General features: G+C 42.8%; 1 protein-coding gene across 1 annotated transcript in view; it reads right to left on the bottom strand.

The window, feature by feature from the left end:
• CTNNBL1 (catenin beta like 1) overlaps nt 1-14,089 on the bottom strand; it is a 179,201-nt gene extending 165,112 nt beyond the window's left edge. The window contains exon 1 of the mRNA XM_010355334.2: nt 13,967-14,089. Within this exon, the coding sequence (XP_010353636.1) occupies nt 13,967-13,996 (30 nt within the window). The 5' untranslated portion in view covers nt 13,997-14,089. The remainder of the gene's footprint in view (nt 1-13,966) is intronic.
• Nucleotides 14,090-20,055: the final 5,966 nt, after the last annotated feature.

Raw genomic sequence — 20,055 nt, 5'->3', positions numbered from 1 at the left:
CGAGGCCTCTTATACCAGACAGAAAAGTGTGAATGCAAAGGAAAAGCTCTTGAAGGATATTAAAAGTGCTACTCCAGTAAACATATGAATAGTAAAAGAGCTAAAGAGCCTTACTGCTTATATGGAGAAAGTCTTAGTGCTCTAGATAGAAGATCAAACCAGTCACAACAGTCTCTTGAGCCAAGCCTAATCCAGAGCAAGGCCCTAACTCTCCTCAATTCTATGAAGGCTAAGAGAGGTGAGGAGGCTGCACATGAAGTTTGAAGTTAGCAGAGTCTTATTCATGAGGCTTAAGGAAAGAAGCCACTTCCATAACACAAAAGTGCAAGGTGAACCCAGAAGTGCTGATGTAGAAGCTGCAGCAAGTTAATCAGAAGAATTAGCTAAGATCATTGATGAAGGTGGCTACACTAAACAATAGATTTTCAATGTAGACAAAACAGCCTTCTGTTGGAAGAAGAGGCCATCTAGGATTTTCACAACTAGAGAGGAGAAGTCAATGCCTGGCCTCGAAGCTTAAGGACAGGCTGATGCTCTTGTTAGAGGCTAATGCAGCTGGTGACTTTTAAATTGAAGCCAATGCTCATTTTCCATTTTGAAATCCTAGGGCCCTTGGGAATTATCCTAAATCTACCCTGCCTGCATTCTAGAAATGGAATAACAAAGCCTGGATGACAGCATATCTGTTTACAGCATTGTTTACTGAATATTTTAAGCCCACTGTTAAGACCTACTGCTCAGGAAAAAAAAAAAAAAAAAATTCTTCAAAAATATTACTGCTCACTGCCAATGCATCTGGTCACCCAAGAGCTCTGATGGAGATGTACAAGGAGATGAATGTTATTATATGCCTGCAAACACAGCATCCATTCTGCAGCCCATGGATCAAAGAGCAATTTCAACTTTCAAGTCTTATTATTAAATATTTAAGAAACGCATTCATAAGTTTATAGCTGCCATGGATAGTGATTCTTCTGATGGATCTGGGCAAAATAAATTGAAAAATTTCTGGAAGATTCATCATTCTAGATGCCATCAAGAACATTCATGATTCATGGGAGGAGGACAATATATTAACATTAACAGGAGTTTAGAAGAAGTTGATTCCAATCCTCCCGGATGTCTTTGAGGAGTTCAAGATTTCAGTGGAAGAAGTAACTGCAGATGTGGTGGAAACAGCAAGATAACTAGAATTCAAAGCACAGCCTGAAGATGTGACTGAATTGCTGCAATCTCATGATCAGACTTGAATGGATAAGGAGTTGTTTCTTAAGGATGAGCAAAGAAAGTGGCTTCTAGAGATAAACTCTACTCCTAGTGAAGATGCTGTGGACATTGTTGAAATGACAACAAAGGATTTAGAATATTACATGAACTTAGATGATAAAGCAGCACACAGTTTAAGAGAACTGACCCTAATTCTGAAAAAAGTTCTACTGTGGGTAAATGCTATGAAACAGCACAGCTTGCTACAGAGAAATCTTTCATGAAAGGAAGAGTCAACAGATGGAGCAGACTTCATTGTTGTCTTAAGAAATTGCCACAGCTACCCCAACCTTCAGCAAACACCACCCTAATCAGTCAGCAGCCAGCAAAAGGAGGCAAGACCCTCCATCCACCAGCAAAAAGATGACAACTTGCTAAAGGCTCAGATGGTGGTTAGCAGTTTTTAACAACAAAGCATTTTTAATTAAAGTATGCACATTGTTCAGACATAATACTATTGCACACTTATTAGGCTTCAGTATAGTGTAAATAGAACTTTAATATGCTCTGGGAAACCAAATGACTTGCCTTACTGGAGTGGTCTGGAACCAAACCCTCAATATCTCCAAGGGATGCCAATATTCAGCTGAAATACTAAAGAGCTAAATGGCTGACCTTCGAGAAGGTAAAAGCAGTATCAGAATTCCTACTACATCTTCTCCTAATTCCAATTTCTCTACAGCTACACAAGACTCAGACCAAACCCAACCACTTCCTTTAGGACACTAAGGGGGAAAAAAGACAAAGGAAGGAGTAATTTGTAAATGAGATTCTTGGAGCTAGAAAATAGGAAAACTGAGATATCTTAGTAATATTTAAAGAGACCAGGGGAAAATAATTACTGTGGTGATGACATAATTCTTGATATCAATGGCTGCTAACTGTGGTGGAATAAGGTTGTATTTTAACCTACTGTGAACATTTCTATACTGTGGCACGTGTGGGTAACAAACTGTTCTCACTTCTTTCTATAGGATCCTGAACCTTAATCTCCAAGGGACCAATGACCTTGGGAATACTGAGGCAGCTTTATAGAAGTAAATTAAAAAAAAAATTTTTCGCCATGTTGCTGTAGCATGTGTGTTGTTAGTAATGAGATAAATAATGAAAATTAATGGCTAACACTTACTGGGCACTCACTATGTGTCAGGCACTGTACTACTTAACACTATCCAAATTGTCTCATTTAATCCTTTTTTTAAGAAAGATAGGAAAGCAGAAATTTTTTTAAAGATGGTTGGGCAGAGATAGACACTACTATACAATCTCTATTTTAAAGATGAAGACCTGAGGCTTAAATTAACGGACCCAAGGTCACATAGCTAGCAAGTAACAGAGCTGGGATTCCAATTCAGGCCGTCTGACCCAGAGCTCATGTTCAAGCACTATGCTAAACATTAGGGATGCCTAACAGGCTTTGAAGTATTTTCTCCAACAGTGCTGACAAGTTATTGTGAACCATCCACATTCTCCAGTAAAGTCATTTTTATATAGGAAAACTTCTCTACTGGGTTAAACTTTATAAATTCAATCCCTGAATTTAAACAATGACAACTACTGAGAGATTGCAGAAAGCCATGGCTGTCTTCATCAAATTCACCTTCAAAATTAGTGAGGCAGCTTAGTAAGAAGACCTGTCTCCAAGGAAGCTGAACTAGGTAGGACTAACAGTGTTCTCTGTTGGCCTCTGTTGGATCTCACCTTGCCAATATGAGATTCACAATGGTAAAAGACCAGCCAGGAGGCTACTTACTTGACAAAGTCTTCTTTTCTTTTGTTTTAGGACAGAATCTAGCTCTGTCACCCAGGATGGAGTGCAGTGGTGTGATCACTGCTCATTGCAACATCAATCTCCTGGTCTCAAGCAATCCTCCCACTTCAGCATCCCCAGAAGCTGAGATTATAAGTGCATACCTCCAAGCCCAGCTAATTTTTTTTTTTTTTTTTTTTTTTTTGAGACGAGGTCTCACTGTGTTGCCCAGGCTGGTCTCAAACTCCTGAGCTCAAGAGATCCTCCCACATCAATCTCCCAAAATGCTGGGATTAAAGGTGTGAACCACTACACCCTGTCAACAAAGTCTTAAGAGTCTAAATTAAGGTGGTGGTGGTTGGAACAGAAAGCAGAAAGGAAGGGATGGAGAGAATACTCCTGAAGACGCAGGGTTCCCTCCATAAAGCCTTTCCCAACTTCCCAGCGGCAGAGCTGCTTGTGCCTTTGTGCCACCACATCTTGTTCATGGCTCCATAACAGCACTGACAGCACTGACACTCTGTACTTGGATTTCAAATCTGGGATACACCCCCATTAGACTGCAAGCTCCAAGAGAGAAAAAACTGTGAGTTAATCATTTTCATATCCTAACACCTTCTTTACTCTCAGAGAGAGGCAGGCTCTGTGCTCATGAGACTGTACAACCCACGAAGAAAAGAACGACGGCCAGGCGCGGTGGCTCACACCTGTATTCCCAGCACTTTGGGAGGCCGAGGCGGGTGGATCGCCTGAGGTCAGGAGTTCGAGACCAACCTGACCAACATGGAGAAACCCTGTCTCTACCAAAAGTACAAAATTAGCCAGGTATGGTGGCATATGCCTGTAATCCCAGCTACTTGGGAGGCTGAGGTAGGAGAATCGCTTGAACCCAGGAGACAGAGGTTGCAGCAAGCCAAGATCGTGCCACTGCACTGGGCAACAAGAGTGAAACTCCGTCTCGGAAAAAAAAAAAAGTAAAGAAGCTTGTCTTTCATCTTTGAGCCCTTTCATCTCTGAGAAACAGCTCCAAGGCTCCTTTCAAGTCTGCTGAATGTCAACACCCCTGACTAAAATGCAAAGCTGGCCGTGGGAATAGGCAGGGGAGGAAGCAGAGAATTATGTGATAACTGAACATCTGGCCAGAATGTTCAGTACACACATGAAACGTCAATCAGGAATGGTGAACTAAGAGCTGTCTGCAAAAAGATGCTGAAAGGAGAAGAATCAATGAGCTTTTCTAAAATGATGAAGAAGAGGGTTACAGAGTCAAATTCTAGTGAAGATTCCAGAATAATGAGGCCCAAGAAAATCTCTGGCAAAAGACAGCACTGACAACTTCAAGAAGGTAGGTTCTGAACATTCTACAAAATAGCTGTCCAGTACTCTTCAACATCAAAGACAAAGGAAGACTAAGGAAATATGACAAACATTATGTGGGATCCTGGATCGAAACCTGGAACAGAAAAATGACCAGACATCTCTGATGACATCTGAATTAAGTGTGCAGTTTAGTTACTAGTATTACACAAATGTTAATTCCCTAGTTTTGATCTTTACATAATGGTTATATAAGATGTTAACTTTAGGGGAAGCTGGATGAGGAATATATGGAAACTCCACTATTTTTATAATTTTTTCTAAGTTTAAAATTCAAAATAAAAAATTAAGCAAAGAATGTAGGTTTTGTAGCAAGAGTGGCAAGATATGATAATAAAGAAGAGGAAAATGAGTAAGCAACTGAAGTATCAGGTGTGAACCCAATTTTCTTGAAGTCTGACATGAAAGCACAGAGATGTAAGCCAACAAGCTAACAAGATAGTAGAGCAAGAGCTTTCCAGAAGGGGAAACAACCAGGGCATATACAAAGGCATGCCTTCACAGATGACATATACTAAGTCTACAGTTTAGTAAAGAATGTGTGTAAGTGTGAGAAGAATGGGCCAGAAAAAAGAGATGATGAGAAGAATGCAAAGGGAGGAAGTGACCTTAAGAAAAAAAATCCCTCATGAGATGAAAGAGAAAAACAGTCTGAAATGTTACCAATGAGAACAGCTCTGTATCCTTATCTGTTATAGTCATACTTCCAACAAAAAGTAACTTCAAAATGTACTAAACTGACATGCAAAAAGAGCCTATATAATATGACTTCATGATTAGAATCATATTGTTAGGGCTACTGGGACGAGGCCTTCACAGAATGAAGGATGTATCTGAGCACCAGTTTTCAGATTTTCAGTAATGTTTCTTATACACACAACAACAACAAGCAAAAAACCCATAAAACAGAAAAACTCAATTATGAAATTACAACTACCACCTTATGAGACACACAACAATACAAATGATAAACTCACACAAGAAAAAAAATAATGCTTATTAAAGCAACCTTGAACTAGTCTTTTATATAACTACAAGATTAGTGGAAAAAATAAATTATGACAACTAGTTCTATCAAGATTGTAATAAAACTGGGGCCAGCCACAGTGGCTCATGCTTGTAATCCCAGCACTTTGGGAGACTGAGGCAGGAGGATCGCTTGAGTCCAAGAGTTCAAGACCAGCCTGGACAACACAGAAAGACCCTGATTCTATTTTTTTTTAAAAAGATTGTAATAAAATTGGAACACACACAAACAGTATACTGTTAGCACTGTAAAACAACCAATGATTCATTCCACGTGAGTACGATGTATTGCGCCACACATCTGCAGCTGAGATGACCCCCATCGTCTCCGGCCACTGCCTGCTTTTTACCCATTGTTGCATTTACCCAATGCTCTGAACATATCACTCCCCTGCTTTTGCTCTTAATAACCCCAGTCAAGAATCACTGTCCCCAGTGTCCTTTACCACCCACAGAATCCCTACCCATTCATCAAGGCTAGGATTCCAGTGTCATCTCCCTTTTCTTTAATGACCAAACCAAATCCATCCCCATCAATACATACCCCTTCCATACCCAATCCTTCCTTCCATTGTGCTCCCACAATACTTTTATTCATAGAGCTAGTTTTTTAAATGTCTGTCTTGTTCCTTACATTATGAATTCTTCTTTAATGTCCACGGTCCATGTCATAATAATTTTAGTGCATGCAATACTTGGTACAGGAGATGGCACATGGTAATCACTAATGACAGATGGGAAAGAAAAAATGCTACATGAACAAAGCACTTCACTACAATGTTATCTCCAAGAACAAAAACCAGAAAACCACCTAAATATCCAATTATAGAAGAGCAATTTAGGGAAAATGGTCTATCACTCAAGCAAAAAGTATGCAAATATTAAAAATAGCATGAAGGCTATGTAGAAATGCAGAAAACATTCCTGGCAATGTTAAATTAAAAACACAGAACACAAAATAGTATATATGCAATGGTTCCAGCCTCACATAATACGTAAGGACTATGGGAACACAAAAATATTGATTGAATTAGGGTAATAGTTTTCCCGCTTCTCAAGTATTTTCTTTAATACTATTTCTATCCCTTTATTATTGTTCACAATTTTATTTCAAAAGAAAAGACTAAGGGGGGAAAGGAGCAAGTTTAGATATTTCTGTAAGCTCCTGCAATCCAAGAGATATGCTAAGATATTACTGACAGAGGACAAGAGAAGTGGGTGTCTGCAATATCACCAAAACCAAGGGTCCCTGAACCCAATTTGCCTCAAAAAGAATACCTCTCATGTCACAAGCCACACTAAATGTGAATTCTTTATTGGAAAACTTCAGAGGTAAGAACTTTTTCCAGACATCTGTGGAATTAGATTTAATGAGAGTGCCCTGGAGTTCACACACGCGTCTATGCCAGCAGAAACTTCTCAGCCAAGGCACTGCTGGGCACACTTCTTGATGAGATGTCTAAGCCTGAAGGCATCAGAAAAGTACATTTCCATATTGGGAACGTAACTGGTTTCCTCTTGAAGACTTTTTCCACCACCTCCTGCCCATATTGTAATTCTCCTATCTCCTCAAATGAATAGTTAACATCTGTCAAGGATATACGGCATACACTGAGGCGCTGAGTGCCTATCTCTATTACTTGTAGAAGAACCAATCTCAGCAGAAAATTGGAATCTCCCCACCAAGTTGCCTCAAAAATGAAAAGTAGTAAGCACCCAAAAAATGTTAAATACTTTTAATAAACATTTCTTGACACTGCATGATATTTTTCCTGGCTAAGTCTCTGAATTTTAGATACAGCATCCATCTTAGTCTCTCATTTTGGAAATGAAAAGAACCAGAAGTTATATCGCCCAGTCTCCTCATTTTACAAGCAACTGGAAAAAAATAGATGTACAGAAAGGGAAAGTGACTTGTCCTGAGTCACCCAGATAAGTAATGATAAAAGTGGGATTAAAACGCAAATCTCCCAGATTCTCAGCCCCACTCAGTCTACCACATGAAGCGTTTTTATCCCTTGAAATCTCTGGAGCCCCGGTCTAAATAATTAGTACCACAGAATTTTAAAGCTAGAAGGGGCCTCAGAGAGAGTTGCGTACTTAATCCCCTCATTAGGCATATGAGGAAACTGAGGCCCAGGAAGATTAAGTGATTTGCTCTCAATATCTTGAATGGCAGGGAAAAAGTGTAACTTAAGCTCAAAAATCTGCAAACCAATGCCCACAAGAGGGGAGGAGTATGTCTCAGGTGGGGAAAAATTTTTCAAGGAAGGTAGATCATTTCAGACCAGGGGATCACAAAGTACAGTGTCAGCATCACCTGGGATCTGGTTAGAAATGCAGAATCTAAAGTCCCACAGGAGACTGAATCAAACTCTAGGGATGGGGATGTTTAAATCAGACAATTTTGTTCCTTTATGTCCCCAAGAAGCAAACTTCAGTGGTCGTGCTGAGTCCACTTTGTAAATGATAACTATAACCAAAGGCTCATAAGATGAATGCATTCTTTGACATGTGGACTATACCTCAACTTTAAAAAGTTTTCAAATCTGAAAACAAAATGGAAAACTACCTCTGGGTGTTCAGTTGGCTTCAGTTCTGGCCCTGCTCCTTACTGGCTGTCTGGCCTTCAGCAGGCAGCTTAACCGCCCTAGCTTGAGTTTCCTTTCCTATAATACAGGCATGCTGCCGACCTCAGAGGGCATGTTGAGAATTCAATGTGATAACTTGTCTGAAAACACTTTGGTTCTGCATCTGGCATACAGCAGGCAGGCAGTACGGCACAGTAGTTAGGAGCTCCAGCTATGAAGTAAGACTGCCCAGGTACCCTGGCCTTCCTCTACCTGGCTAGATGCCTTAAGGGAGGTGCTTTTTTTGTACCTCAGTTTCCTTATCTGTACAACAGGGATTAATAACAGTACCTTCCTTATAGGGTTGTTATGAGGATTTAGATAGATCATGCTGGTTAGTAAAGCATCTTTCATGTCTACAAAATGTTACTGTTTTCAAGGAGCTTTTTTGTTTGTTTTTCATTTTTGAGACAGGGTCTCGCTCTGTCACCCAGGCTAGAGCACAGTAGCGCGATCTTGGCTCAGCATAACTTCTGCTTCCCAGGCTCAAGTAATCCTCCCTCCTCAGCCTCCTAAGTAACTGGGACCACAGACACACACCACCACGCCCAGCTAATTTTTATACTTTTTATAGAGACAGGTTTTCACCATGTTGCCCAGGCTGGTCTGGAACTCCCGGACTCAAGCGATAACGCCTGCCTTGGCCTCCCAAAGTGCTGGGATTACAGGGGTGAATGACCACGCTTGGTCTCAAAGAACTTTTGCATCCATAAACTCATGACTTTCTGCAAGACGATGGGTGCAACCGATTATGAACTAGATTCCAGACTTCACCATCTTTTAGGAATAGGAAGAGGGACATGGATCTTACAAAAAGGAAACTGAATGAACAGAACACAAGGGGAATGTACAGAGCTGGAAATAAGGAGACCAGGATTCTGAGATAAGGCCAGGTGGTATAAGGAAGCCAGGGCCTGAATAAGGTCCTGAAGTAGATTTTGGGACCGGTGCTGCTTTCCAAGCCTTAGACCATAATTCTGAATTTGGGTTCTGAAACTTACCCTTGAATTGAGGATATTTCGCTGAGCAAAGGCCCAGAGCTGGTTTTTGGTGCCTAACAGGTGGGCCTCTCACCTCTCGAATGGCTCTGGCTGGTCAATTAGCCAAAGTGGGGAACTTGCGATGGGGAAGGAGATGCTCCTAGCTGGCCAGCGGGACATGAGCATGCCTGCCCTAGGCTGGCGAGATGAAAGTGCTCTCCAGTAGCAGACTTAGGAGGTTTCAGCCCTGTCACCCAGTTCAGTTCAGTGTTGTCAACCTGAATTAAATGAGTTCCACTATTGTAGTTCCTTATTGTGCAACCAACATATTTGCATTTTAAAACTCTTAGGTTGAACCCTCAGAAAATGTAAACGTAAAGGCCAAGATCCAGGATAAGGAAGGCAAGTAAAGTTTTGTAGTTCACGAAAATTAGCCTGCGGCAAGCCCAATCTACCTGCAGGCGCTAGGCATATTTGCTCTTGGTGAGGGGGAAAGGGGTCAGATTGACAAAGTGAAATACTTCTGGAATAACACAATAAACAAGTGTTGATATTCAAGAAGCAAAGCTACCTAGATTGGAATCCTTGAGGTACATTTCACTTGTGTGAATTTGGACACATTTTTTATTCTCTATACCTATTCCCTCACCTTTAAAATGAAGGTTCCTATATTAACATATTCAGTGCTGTCCTTAAGATTAAATGTGGTAAGATGTGTAAACACTAAAAATAATAATAAGGAGACCAGGATTCTAGTTTCAACTCTGGCCACCACCTTGGCCCACAACCTCAGGTGAGTCCCTTTATCAGACTAAGGTTCACTTTTCATCTGTGAACAAGTGGGTTGAATGAAGCTACCTACCATAGCTCTCAAAAGTCAAGGTCTTCATCATGGCCCACAAGGAAGGCCTACACAGTCTTGTCACATGCCTACATCTTCAACTTTGTCACTTACCATTTCCCTGCTCACTTCCCACGTTTCAGCTACATCAATCCTCCTTCTGGTCCCCTTCGAGGCTGCACCAGCTTCTACCAATAGCCTATATCCATATTTGCTGTTCTCGCTGCCTCAATCATTCTGCTCCCTTCACATGACTGGCTCCCTCTCAACCTTCAGTCCTTTAATATCCTTTCCTCTGTGTCCTTCCTCAAACACATTACATAAAGTAAAAGGTCCTGTCCCCAACTCCCAGGGGTTATTTTCTACTGGAGTGCTGTCCAATAAAAATACAACAAAAGCCACAAACAAAACACCTAACTTTACATTTTCTGTGGTTTGTTTTTTTTTTTTTTTTTTGAGACAGAGTTTCGCTGTTGTTGCCCAGGCTGCAGTGCAATGGGACGATCTCAGCTCACTGCAACCTCCACCTCCCAGGTTCAAGCGATTCTCCCGCCTCAGCCTCCCAAGTAGCTGGGATTACAGGCATCCACGACCACGCCCGGCTACTTTTTAATACTTTTAGTACAGACAGGGTTTCTTTTTTTTTTTTTTTTTTTTTGGAGACAGAGTCTTGCTCTGTCTCCCAGGCTGGAGTGCAGTGGTGCGATCTCGGCTCACTGCAAGCTCCGCCTCCCAGGTTCACGCCATTCTCCTGCTTCAGTGTCCCCAGCGGCTGGGACTACAGGTGCCTGCCACCACGCCCGGCTAATTTTTTTGTATTTTTAGTAGAGACGGGGTTTCACTGTGTTAGCCAGGATGCTCTCGATCTCCTGCCTCGTGATCTGCCCGCCTCGGCCTCCCAAAGTGCTGGGATTACAGGCATAGGCCACCGCGCCTGGCCAGCGAGACAGGGTTTCTTCATGTTGGTCAGGCTGGTCTCAAACTCCTGACCTCAGGTGACCCGCCCACCTCGGCTTCCCAAAGTGCTGGGATTATAGGCATGAGGCACTGCACCTGGCCCACTTTATATTTTCTAGTAGTCACATTTTAAAAGTTTTTAAAAAGGCAACATCAATTTTAATAATATATTCTCTTTAATCCAATACATCCTAAGTGTTATTTATTCAACATCTAATCAGCATAAAAGTTAAGATACTGTACATTATTTTCATGTGGCCAGTGGCGGTAGCTCACACCTGTAATCCCAGCACTTTGGGAGGCCGAGGCTGGCAGATCACCTGAGGTCGGGAGTCAAGACCAGCCTGACCAACATGGAGAAACCCCGTCTCTACTAAAAATACAAAATCAGCCAGGCGTGGTGGAGCATGCCTGTAATCCCAGCTACTCAGGAGGCTGAGGCAGGAGAATCATTTGAACCCGGGAGGCAGTGGTTGTGGTGAGCCAAGATAACGCCACTGCACTGCAACCTGGGCAACAAGAGCGAAACTCCAACTCAAAAAAAAAAGATATTGTACATTATTTTCATACTAAATCGTTGAAATCCAGTGTGTATCTTACACATGTAGCAGATCTAAATTCGAAACTAGTCACATTTTAAGTGTTCAAGAATCACATGTGCCTAGTGGCTACTATACCCAGCAGTGCAATTGTATAGCATCCTCTGCTATATTCCCTTCCTAGCACTCACCACAATCTGAATGTCTTGTTTACTTATTATCTTGTAACTTCCCATCAGATGCTCCACAAAGGCAAGAATCTTGTCTTTTATTCAGTGTTATATACTCAGTGGATAGACTGCCTTGAACACAGTAGGTGTTCAATATATATTTGTTGAGCAAATGAATGAACCTTTTCTAGCTTTAATGGGCTAGCCACTCTAGAAATTCCAAGCAGGCATACAATCACTCATTTAATAACTTGCCTATTTCCCTTCGTCTTTCACGATCAATTAAACTGTCTTTAAAAGAAAAATCTCTTGGCTACATAGCTCCCCATGCTGAATTGCTCTTTCCCATGATGTCTTAAGCGTCCAGGGTCAACTTCTTGTATGTTGGCTGAGGGAGTGGTATGAAAATAACTGCTAATATTTACTGAATGTTTACTCTTTGGCAAGCATTGTCTAAACACTTTACATTTCTCAACAGCTTCACAACTGCCCTGTGAGGCAGCTACTGTCATTGTCCCCCATTTACAGATGAGGAAACCAACGCACAGAGAAGTTAAGTATTTTGTTCAAGGTTACAGCAGCCAGTTAGTAGCAAAACAGAGATTGCCAGCAACCTAGGGGTCCAGACTCATGGCTCTTAATCACCTATTCTTGATTGCAGAGCTGTCCAACAAAACTATAAGCTGAACTATATATGTGATTTTGAATTTTCTAGTAAATACATTAAAATGTCAAGAGAAGCAGTTAAAATTGTTTTTTTTTTTTTTCTTTTTTTTTTTGAGAGGAGTCTCGCTCTGTCGCCCAGGCTGGAGGGCAGTGGCCTGATCTCAGCTCACTGCAAGCTCCGCCTCCCAGGTTTACGCCATTCTCCTGCCTCAGCCTCCCTAGTAGCTGGGACTACAGGCGTCCGCCACCACGCCCGGCTAGTTTTTTGTATTTTTTTAGTAGAGACGGGGTTTCACCATATTAGCCAGGATGGTCTCGATCTCCTGACCTCGTGATCCGCCCGTCTCGGCCTCCCAAAGTGCTGGGATTACAGGCTTGAGCCACCGCGCCCGGCCTAAAATTGGTTTTAAACATATTTTATTGGCTGGGTGTGGTGTGTGGTGGCTTATACCTGTAATCCTAGCACTTTGGGAGGTCAAGTGGGAAGACTGCTTGAGGCCAGGAGTTTGAGACCAGCTTGGGCAACATAGCAAGACCCTGTCTCTACAAAAAATTTAAAAATCAGCCAAGCATATGATGCCCCGCCTGCAGTCCTAGCTACTTGGGAGGATACCTTAGACCTAGGAGTTTGAGGCTACTGTGAGCAATGATCATGCCACTGTACTCCAGCCTGGGCGACAGAGCAAGATCCTGTCTCTAAATAACAACATAAAAATTTTTAAATTAAGTATATTTGATTTCCCATTATCAAAAATATGATCATGTAATCAATATGACCAATAACCAATGTAATTGATATAATCAGTATGATCATATAATCAATATAAAAATGTTACTTTCTCCATACTAATCTCCAACCCAAATGTGACTTTACACTTACAGTACTTCTCAATTCAGACTACTCACATTTCAAGCAATCAACAGCCTATGTGGCTAGTGGCTATCACATTCGGCAATGCAGCTCTACTGCCCCTCACAATGACCCTCCTATGGAATCAAAGCGGGGGAAAAACTTTGGGGTGGAAGTCAGTACGCCTGAGCTCAAATTCCAGCTCCTTGTTTCTGAGTGACTTTGGACAAGTCCTTTCTGCTCTCTAGGTCCCAAATAGTTTCCCCACAAGTATCCTAGCCAAGGGGGACCCTGAGCAAGATTCCTTGAAACTCATCCCATGCTAGAATTCCCAACATCTCCTCCAAATCGCAGTAAACACAAGCACAGCTCTCCACACTTTAAAACCAGCTTTCATATACATCAGTTTACGGTACAGTCCTCAAACAACCCTACTAAGGCAGTTATTAGTGTCTCCACCATATAGATACAAAAACTTGGTTCAAAGATGGGGTGAATGACTTGTCCAAAAGCCACACAGCCAGTCAGTGGAGAAGCTGGAGATCAAATCCAAGAGCGATCAGGGCGCTTCCACCGCCGCCACCACCATCACCTCAATGACTGGGGGGGACATGAGAGCTGAGAGGACACGGTTGTGAAAAAAGGATAGTCCGGGGTTTCAGAGGAGTTTCAGGGAACCAGGTCCCAGGGTGAGGAAGAGGAGGTGAAGGGTTCAGGTCTTGAGAAGGGATGAATTGAAAGGGCCCAGGAGGGCTTCGGAGAGGAAAGTAAAACGAAGGGCTGAGACCCTGGGTGGCATGAGAAGTTAGAGGGCCCGGGAGTGAGGCGAGAGGAGGTGAGATGAAAAGGCTCTGGCCCCTGCGACCCCTGCCCAGGTGAGAATGCGGTCGCTCGGCCCTCCCTGCCCCTCATACCTGGTAGCTCAGAAGTTCGCCCACGTCCATGGTACCCGGCCCAGCAAATACTCCGGTTCCCTGCACTCACTCCCAGACCGCGAGCCCGTCAGCCGCCGCTCCAGCCACACTGCCGTAAAGTGCGGCGAGCGGGGCCGCAGAGCCAATAGGGCAAAAGTGCGCGCGACAAGCGAGGCGGCCACACCGCGGTAAAAGGACGCGCCGCCGTAAAGCGCGCTGCATTCGGAACAGGGTTGCTTCCGCCTGGAGCCTGAGGGGGCGGGGGCAGAGACTTAAAGGAGGGATGGGAGGGGAGAGCAGGGACCAGAAGAAACCGAACTTAAAGGCGCACCCCCAGTGTCCAGGGCGGAGTGCCGGGTGCTTGGTGTGAGCTCTCGCGAGCTTCCAGTCATTTATCCTCATTTCACAGAAAAGGAAACTGACGCTGCCAACTGCACCTTCCAACACTTTAAACATTAGCCACATGTGGTTACCTAGCGCTTGAGATATGGCTACTCCGAAGTGAGATGTGCCATAAGTGTAAATAAAATAAACACCAGATTTCTAAGACTTATATTGATTACAGGTTGAAATGATATTTTGGATATATTGGGTCAGATTCATATATTATAAAATGAATTTCACCTGTTTCTCTTCTTAAATGTGGTTGGTAGAAAATTTTTAATTACACATATGGCTCTCATTTGTGGTTCCCACTAATTTCTATCAGATGGTGCTGGCTCAAAAAGTGACTTGTCCCAAGGCTATACAACTATTACTGGCTGAGAAACTGTTGGTGATCACATGTCCCTCTCTAGGCTTGTGTCTGTCCATCTATGCAAAGTCTAACGGTCACTAGATGATTGCTACCCAGGTGATATAAAAAGGTTTCTGGAGGAGAAAGTTAAACAAGATCAGAGTGCACCTGGGACTTAAGGCTCCCTCTTCAAAGAAAATTAAACCTCCTTCCATAAACCCCTGCCCTTTATATTTATACTTATATTTATACATTATATTTATATGCCCTTCATATTTATAATTTTGGTCCCCATACCATCTCCACTGGCTCCAATTTACAGAAATTATTCTTATTCCTCAAAATGATGAATCCTCTCCCCTTCTGCCTGGCCATCAGCCCCACACCTCATCCAACTCTCTCATGTTTCAGGTCTCAAATGTCACTTTCCCAGAATGGCTTCTTCAATTCACCCTCAGTCCAGGTAAGCAACCTCTCTCCTCATTATTCTTTTTCCAAGTACCTTCTCCACTACATATATATCTCAGTCTGTCATTTTGTGCTTAATGGTTAACTATTTGTTTCTTGACAGCCTCATTTACTGGACTGCAAGCTCCATGCAAGCAGGACATGTGTATGCCATGTTCACCACTGTATCCCCCGAGCCTAGTACAGTACCTGGTAGAGGGAGAGGTTTCATAATGGGCCTTGTGTGCCATGGTAAAGAGATTGGATTTTGACTAGGTGTGGATGGGCGTGGTAGCTCATGCCTGTAATCCCAGCACTTTGGGAGGCCAAGGTGGGAAGATCACTTGAAGTCAGGAGTTTGAGACCAGCCTGACCACCATGGTGAAACCTCATGTCTACTAAAAATTACAAAAATTAGCTGGGCATGGTGGCACGTGCCTCTACTTGGGAGGCTGAAGCAGGAGAATCGCTTGAACCCAGGAGGCAGAGGCTGTAGTGAGCTAAGGTTCCACCACTGCACTCCAGCCTGGGTGACAGAGCAAGACTCTGTCTCAAAAAAAAAAAAAAAAAAAAAAAGAGAGAGAGGGAGAGAGGTTGGATTTTATGCTAACAGCATAAGGAAAGTTTTAAGCAAGGTAGTTTTGTGATTGGGCTTATGTTTTTAAAGGATCACCTATACAATCTGCATTGAATTGAATTTATTTGGGTGTCTTCCCCGCTCCTACTTATATTCTATCAGAATATAGACTGTGCCGGGCCGGGCGTGGTGGCTTACGCCTGTAATCCCAGCACTTTGGGAGGCCGAGGCGGGCAGATCACGAGGTCAGGAGATCAAGATCATCCTGGCCAACATGGTGAAGCCCCGTCTCTACTAAAATGCAAAAAATTAGCTGTGTGTGGTGGCACGTGCCTGTAGTTCCAGCTACTCCGGGAGACTGAGGCAGGGGAATAGCTTGAACCAGGGAGGTGGAGGTTGCAGTGAGCCGAGATGGTGCCACTCCAGCCTGGAGACAGAGCAAGACTACGTCTCAAACAAACAAACAAACAAACAAGAATATAGACTGTGCCTTGTTCGGGAAGACAGGAGAGAGTAATGGTGAGGGTGTACCCTTCGGACCGAGACCCCTGTGTTCTAGTTCATGGTATGTTAATGCCAGCTTGCATAGACAGGTTTACAAAAGCCCATGGTTAAATTTGCAGGAAACTTGCAAGCTGATTGACACCAGGTTGATAGCTTGAAATCAGCCATGCTAGGAGTATTTATACAATGTAAATCAGCAAATGCTACAAATCAGGGTTGTTAATGTTGTGTTTCCAGAGAGCCACTTGTAGGGTTTTATTGTTTTTTTGTTTACTTTTGAGACAAGCTCGGGCTTTATCACCCAGGCTGGAGTGCCGTGGTGGGATCTCAGCTCACTGCAACCTCCCCATCTCAGGCTCAAGCCCACCTCAGCCTCCCAAATAGCTGGGACTGCCAGCGTGTGCCACTGTGCCTGGCTTATTTTGTTGTTATTGTCGTTGCTGTTGTTGTACAAATGGAGTTTCACCATGCTGCCCAGGGTGGTCTCAAACTTTGAGCTCAAGCAATCCACCGGCCTTGGCCTCCCAAAGTGCTGGGATTACAGGCATGAGCCACTGCACCCAGCCGAGCCAGTTGTTAAACATCTACCAACACACTCTGATTCTGGTTCTAGTGTAAATTCCACCACATCTAGCTATGGGTCCTTGAGTAACTTACTTTCTCTGTCTCTAAATTACACTTTCCTTATCTGTAACATAACTCATTCATTCATTCATTCAACAAGTATTTACTGGGAGCCTACTCAATGCTAGGCACAGTTCTGGGCTGTGAGGATACAGAAGTTTATAAAACAAAGCTCCTGCCTTCTGGAAACCTACATTCTAGTTTGGGAGAAAACCTCATAGAGAAAATGTTGATATGAGTCTTATTTTACAGATGTGGAAACAGTGGCAAGGAACTTCACCTCTACATACCTGATTTTCTCACCTGCAAAGTGGAGATTCAACCAAATCTACCTCATAAGGTTACGGAGGGTTGACATGAAATGCTGTATGCAAAGCACTTGGCACAGTGCCTGGCACAGAAAAGTGCTGAATGTCTTATATTAATATTATAAGGAGCGAGCTGACAGCTGGGCATGGTGGCTTATGTCTGTAATCCCAGAGTTTTGGAAGACCAAGGCGGGTAGATCCCTTGAGCCCAGGAGTTCAAGACTAGCCTGGGCAACATAATGAGACCCTGTCTCTACAAAAAAATAGGAAAAAAAAATTAGCTGGATGTGGTGGTATGTGCCTGTAATCTCAGCTACTCGGGAGGCCAAGGCTGGAGAATCACTTGAGTCCAGGAGGCAGAGGTTGCAGTGAGCCAAGATTGCACCACTGCACTCCAGCCTGGGTGACAGTGTAACACCCTGTCTCAAAAAAAAAGGGGGGGGGGGGTTGAGTGGGAGGGGGGCAAAGGAGAGGGCAGGAAGAATGGGATAATTCCTTATAACCTTTACTTTTTAGGCATTCAGTCTTGTCTGTTTTTGTAGAGACTAGTTCTAAAACATAGAATTATAAGGCAAAAATCCTATAAGAACCAGGTTTGGTGAGCACCCTGAACTGGGGGTAATGTGCTCTGCTAGAGGTTTCCTTGAGAAAGTAACATCTGGACAGGGGGTTAAAGGGGAAGAAGAGTTTATCAAGAAGATACGGCAGAAGAATGGTGACCCAGGCAGAGGGAACCACATAAGCAAAGACAAGGCAATTGGACCCTTCCCTGTGGAGAGAGCTTCAAATGTGTGGAAGAAATGATGGACAGTAGGCAAAAGAGGCTGGCTGGAGAAGCTCATGAAAAGGGTTAAGAGATTTAGCAAATAAAAATACAGGACACCCAGTTAAATCTGAATTTCAGACAAACAATGAATTTTTTATAAATGTGTCTCATGCAATATTTAATACCATACTAAAAATTTTTTGTTGCCTATCTGAAATTCAGAATTAAATGGGCATTATTTATTTTATCTGGCATCCCTAATCTTGGAGAAACTTGAATACCAGATTAAGATATTTTCATTTTATCTTGATGAGAGGGTCCATTAATAATTCTTTGGGAACCCCCAGGGATGAGACTTGGGGCGCTCACTCTTCAGGTCTCAGCTTAATCGCACACATCAGAGGAATCTTTCCTGACCACAAGATTTAAGACAGTTCCTTCCCTTCAAGATTCTCTATCAGCATTCCTGATTATTATCTTCAGAACACTTATTGTTTTTGTTTTTATATTTGTTTGCTTTTTACTCATTTGGGAACTGCTTTCCCTTCCAGATTCTAAGCTCCAGAAGGCCAAACATTGCTACATCATTTACCACAGTAACCTCAGAACCTAACACAGTACCTGGCGCTTAATTGGTACTCACTAAATAGTTGTTGATTTAATAAATGAACCAATTAATCTACTGATTGATGCATTAATTCCTGGTCATAATAATCTCAAATACCTTCAAATTCTCACCCAAGGGCCGGATGTGATGCCTCGTACCTATAATCCCAACACTGTGGGAGACCAAGATAGGAGGGTCACTTGAGGCCAGAAGTCTGAAACCAGCCTGAGCAACAAAGTAAGACCCAGTCTCTACAAAATAAAAATAAAAATATCAGCTGGGTGTGGTGGCATGTGCCTGGAATCCCAGCTACTCAGGAGGCTGAGGTGGGAGGATCGCTTGAGCCCATGATGTTGGGGCTGCAGTGAGCCAAGATCACACCACTGCACTCCAGCCTGGGCAACAGAGCGAGACCCTGTCTCAAAAAAATTTGTTTTTACTTCTCACCCAAAATCCTAACAATGTGACTATATCAATTTTAAAGATGAAAAGAAAAAAAGAATGCTCAGAAGAGCTATGTGCTATGCACCAAGCAGAATGAAATCGTGACGATAATGATTTCAGAGTGGCATCCAGGAGAGAGTTGGGAGAAGAGCACCATTCGAGAAGCCAACTGCTGGGCTGTAACCTTTTAAAGAAATGTGAAAGAATTAGCCCTTCCAGAAAGCTTTTAAATAGCCATGGGCTGCCTAGGTTCCCTAAACTTCACGCTTTAGATGCTCCAAAGTGTCATCAGAGTCACCTTCTCCATTTTTCATTGCCCAGTAAATTATGTATTGGAACAGCCTTTAAGAAAATATTCTGGAAAAAAAAAAAAACACTCATAAAATATATTTGTCATCAGTATTGAGCTCCTACCCTACCATCTTGGGTTGATTTGTAACATACAACACTGCCGAAGAAATCCTGACTCTTCCAATCAGTGCCTGAATGGTGGGGAAGAGTTACAGAGTGGACAATGGAAAGGGGAACCTGTTTTCTGGGGAGCAGAATGCAATTTCTGGGGCTCAGGAAGAGTCTGTTCCCTCTGCTTCTTATTCCCAACATCCAGGTCCATGAGTCCCTTGTACTGTCATATTTTTAAATAATTGTGATAACTGAGATCTGGAGTTTAGCTACTTGCCCATAGTCATAGTTAATAACTGGCAAGACTCCAATCCAAGTCCGTCTGACTATGCATTTCACAGTCGGGATTTGGGCTCAGTTAACCTTTCAAATAGTACTGACACTTACAATCCAAGCACAGGAGATTATTGACTGCTAACGAGTAATTATCTCTCCCAGCAGGCACAGATCTCACTTAGACACAAGGAGAATTTATGTCCCTAGACAGACTGTGAGCCACGTACAAACTCAGTAGTCATGGATATGCAATGAAAAGGAATTATTTGGTGTGGGAGGGTAAGGGAGTCTGAGGTATGATAAAGGAATTGTGATTGTGTTAAGAGTCCTCATCTTTTAAAGATACACACTAAAATTTATGTATGAAACAATATGATGACTAGAATTTGCTTCAAAAT

The sequence above is a fragment of the Rhinopithecus roxellana genome, chromosome 13 (genome assembly GCF_007565055.1).
Source record: "Rhinopithecus roxellana isolate Shanxi Qingling chromosome 13, ASM756505v1, whole genome shotgun sequence".
NCBI lineage: Eukaryota > Metazoa > Chordata > Mammalia > Primates > Cercopithecidae > Rhinopithecus > Rhinopithecus roxellana.
This window is presented reverse-complemented; position numbering and strand designations above follow the sequence as displayed.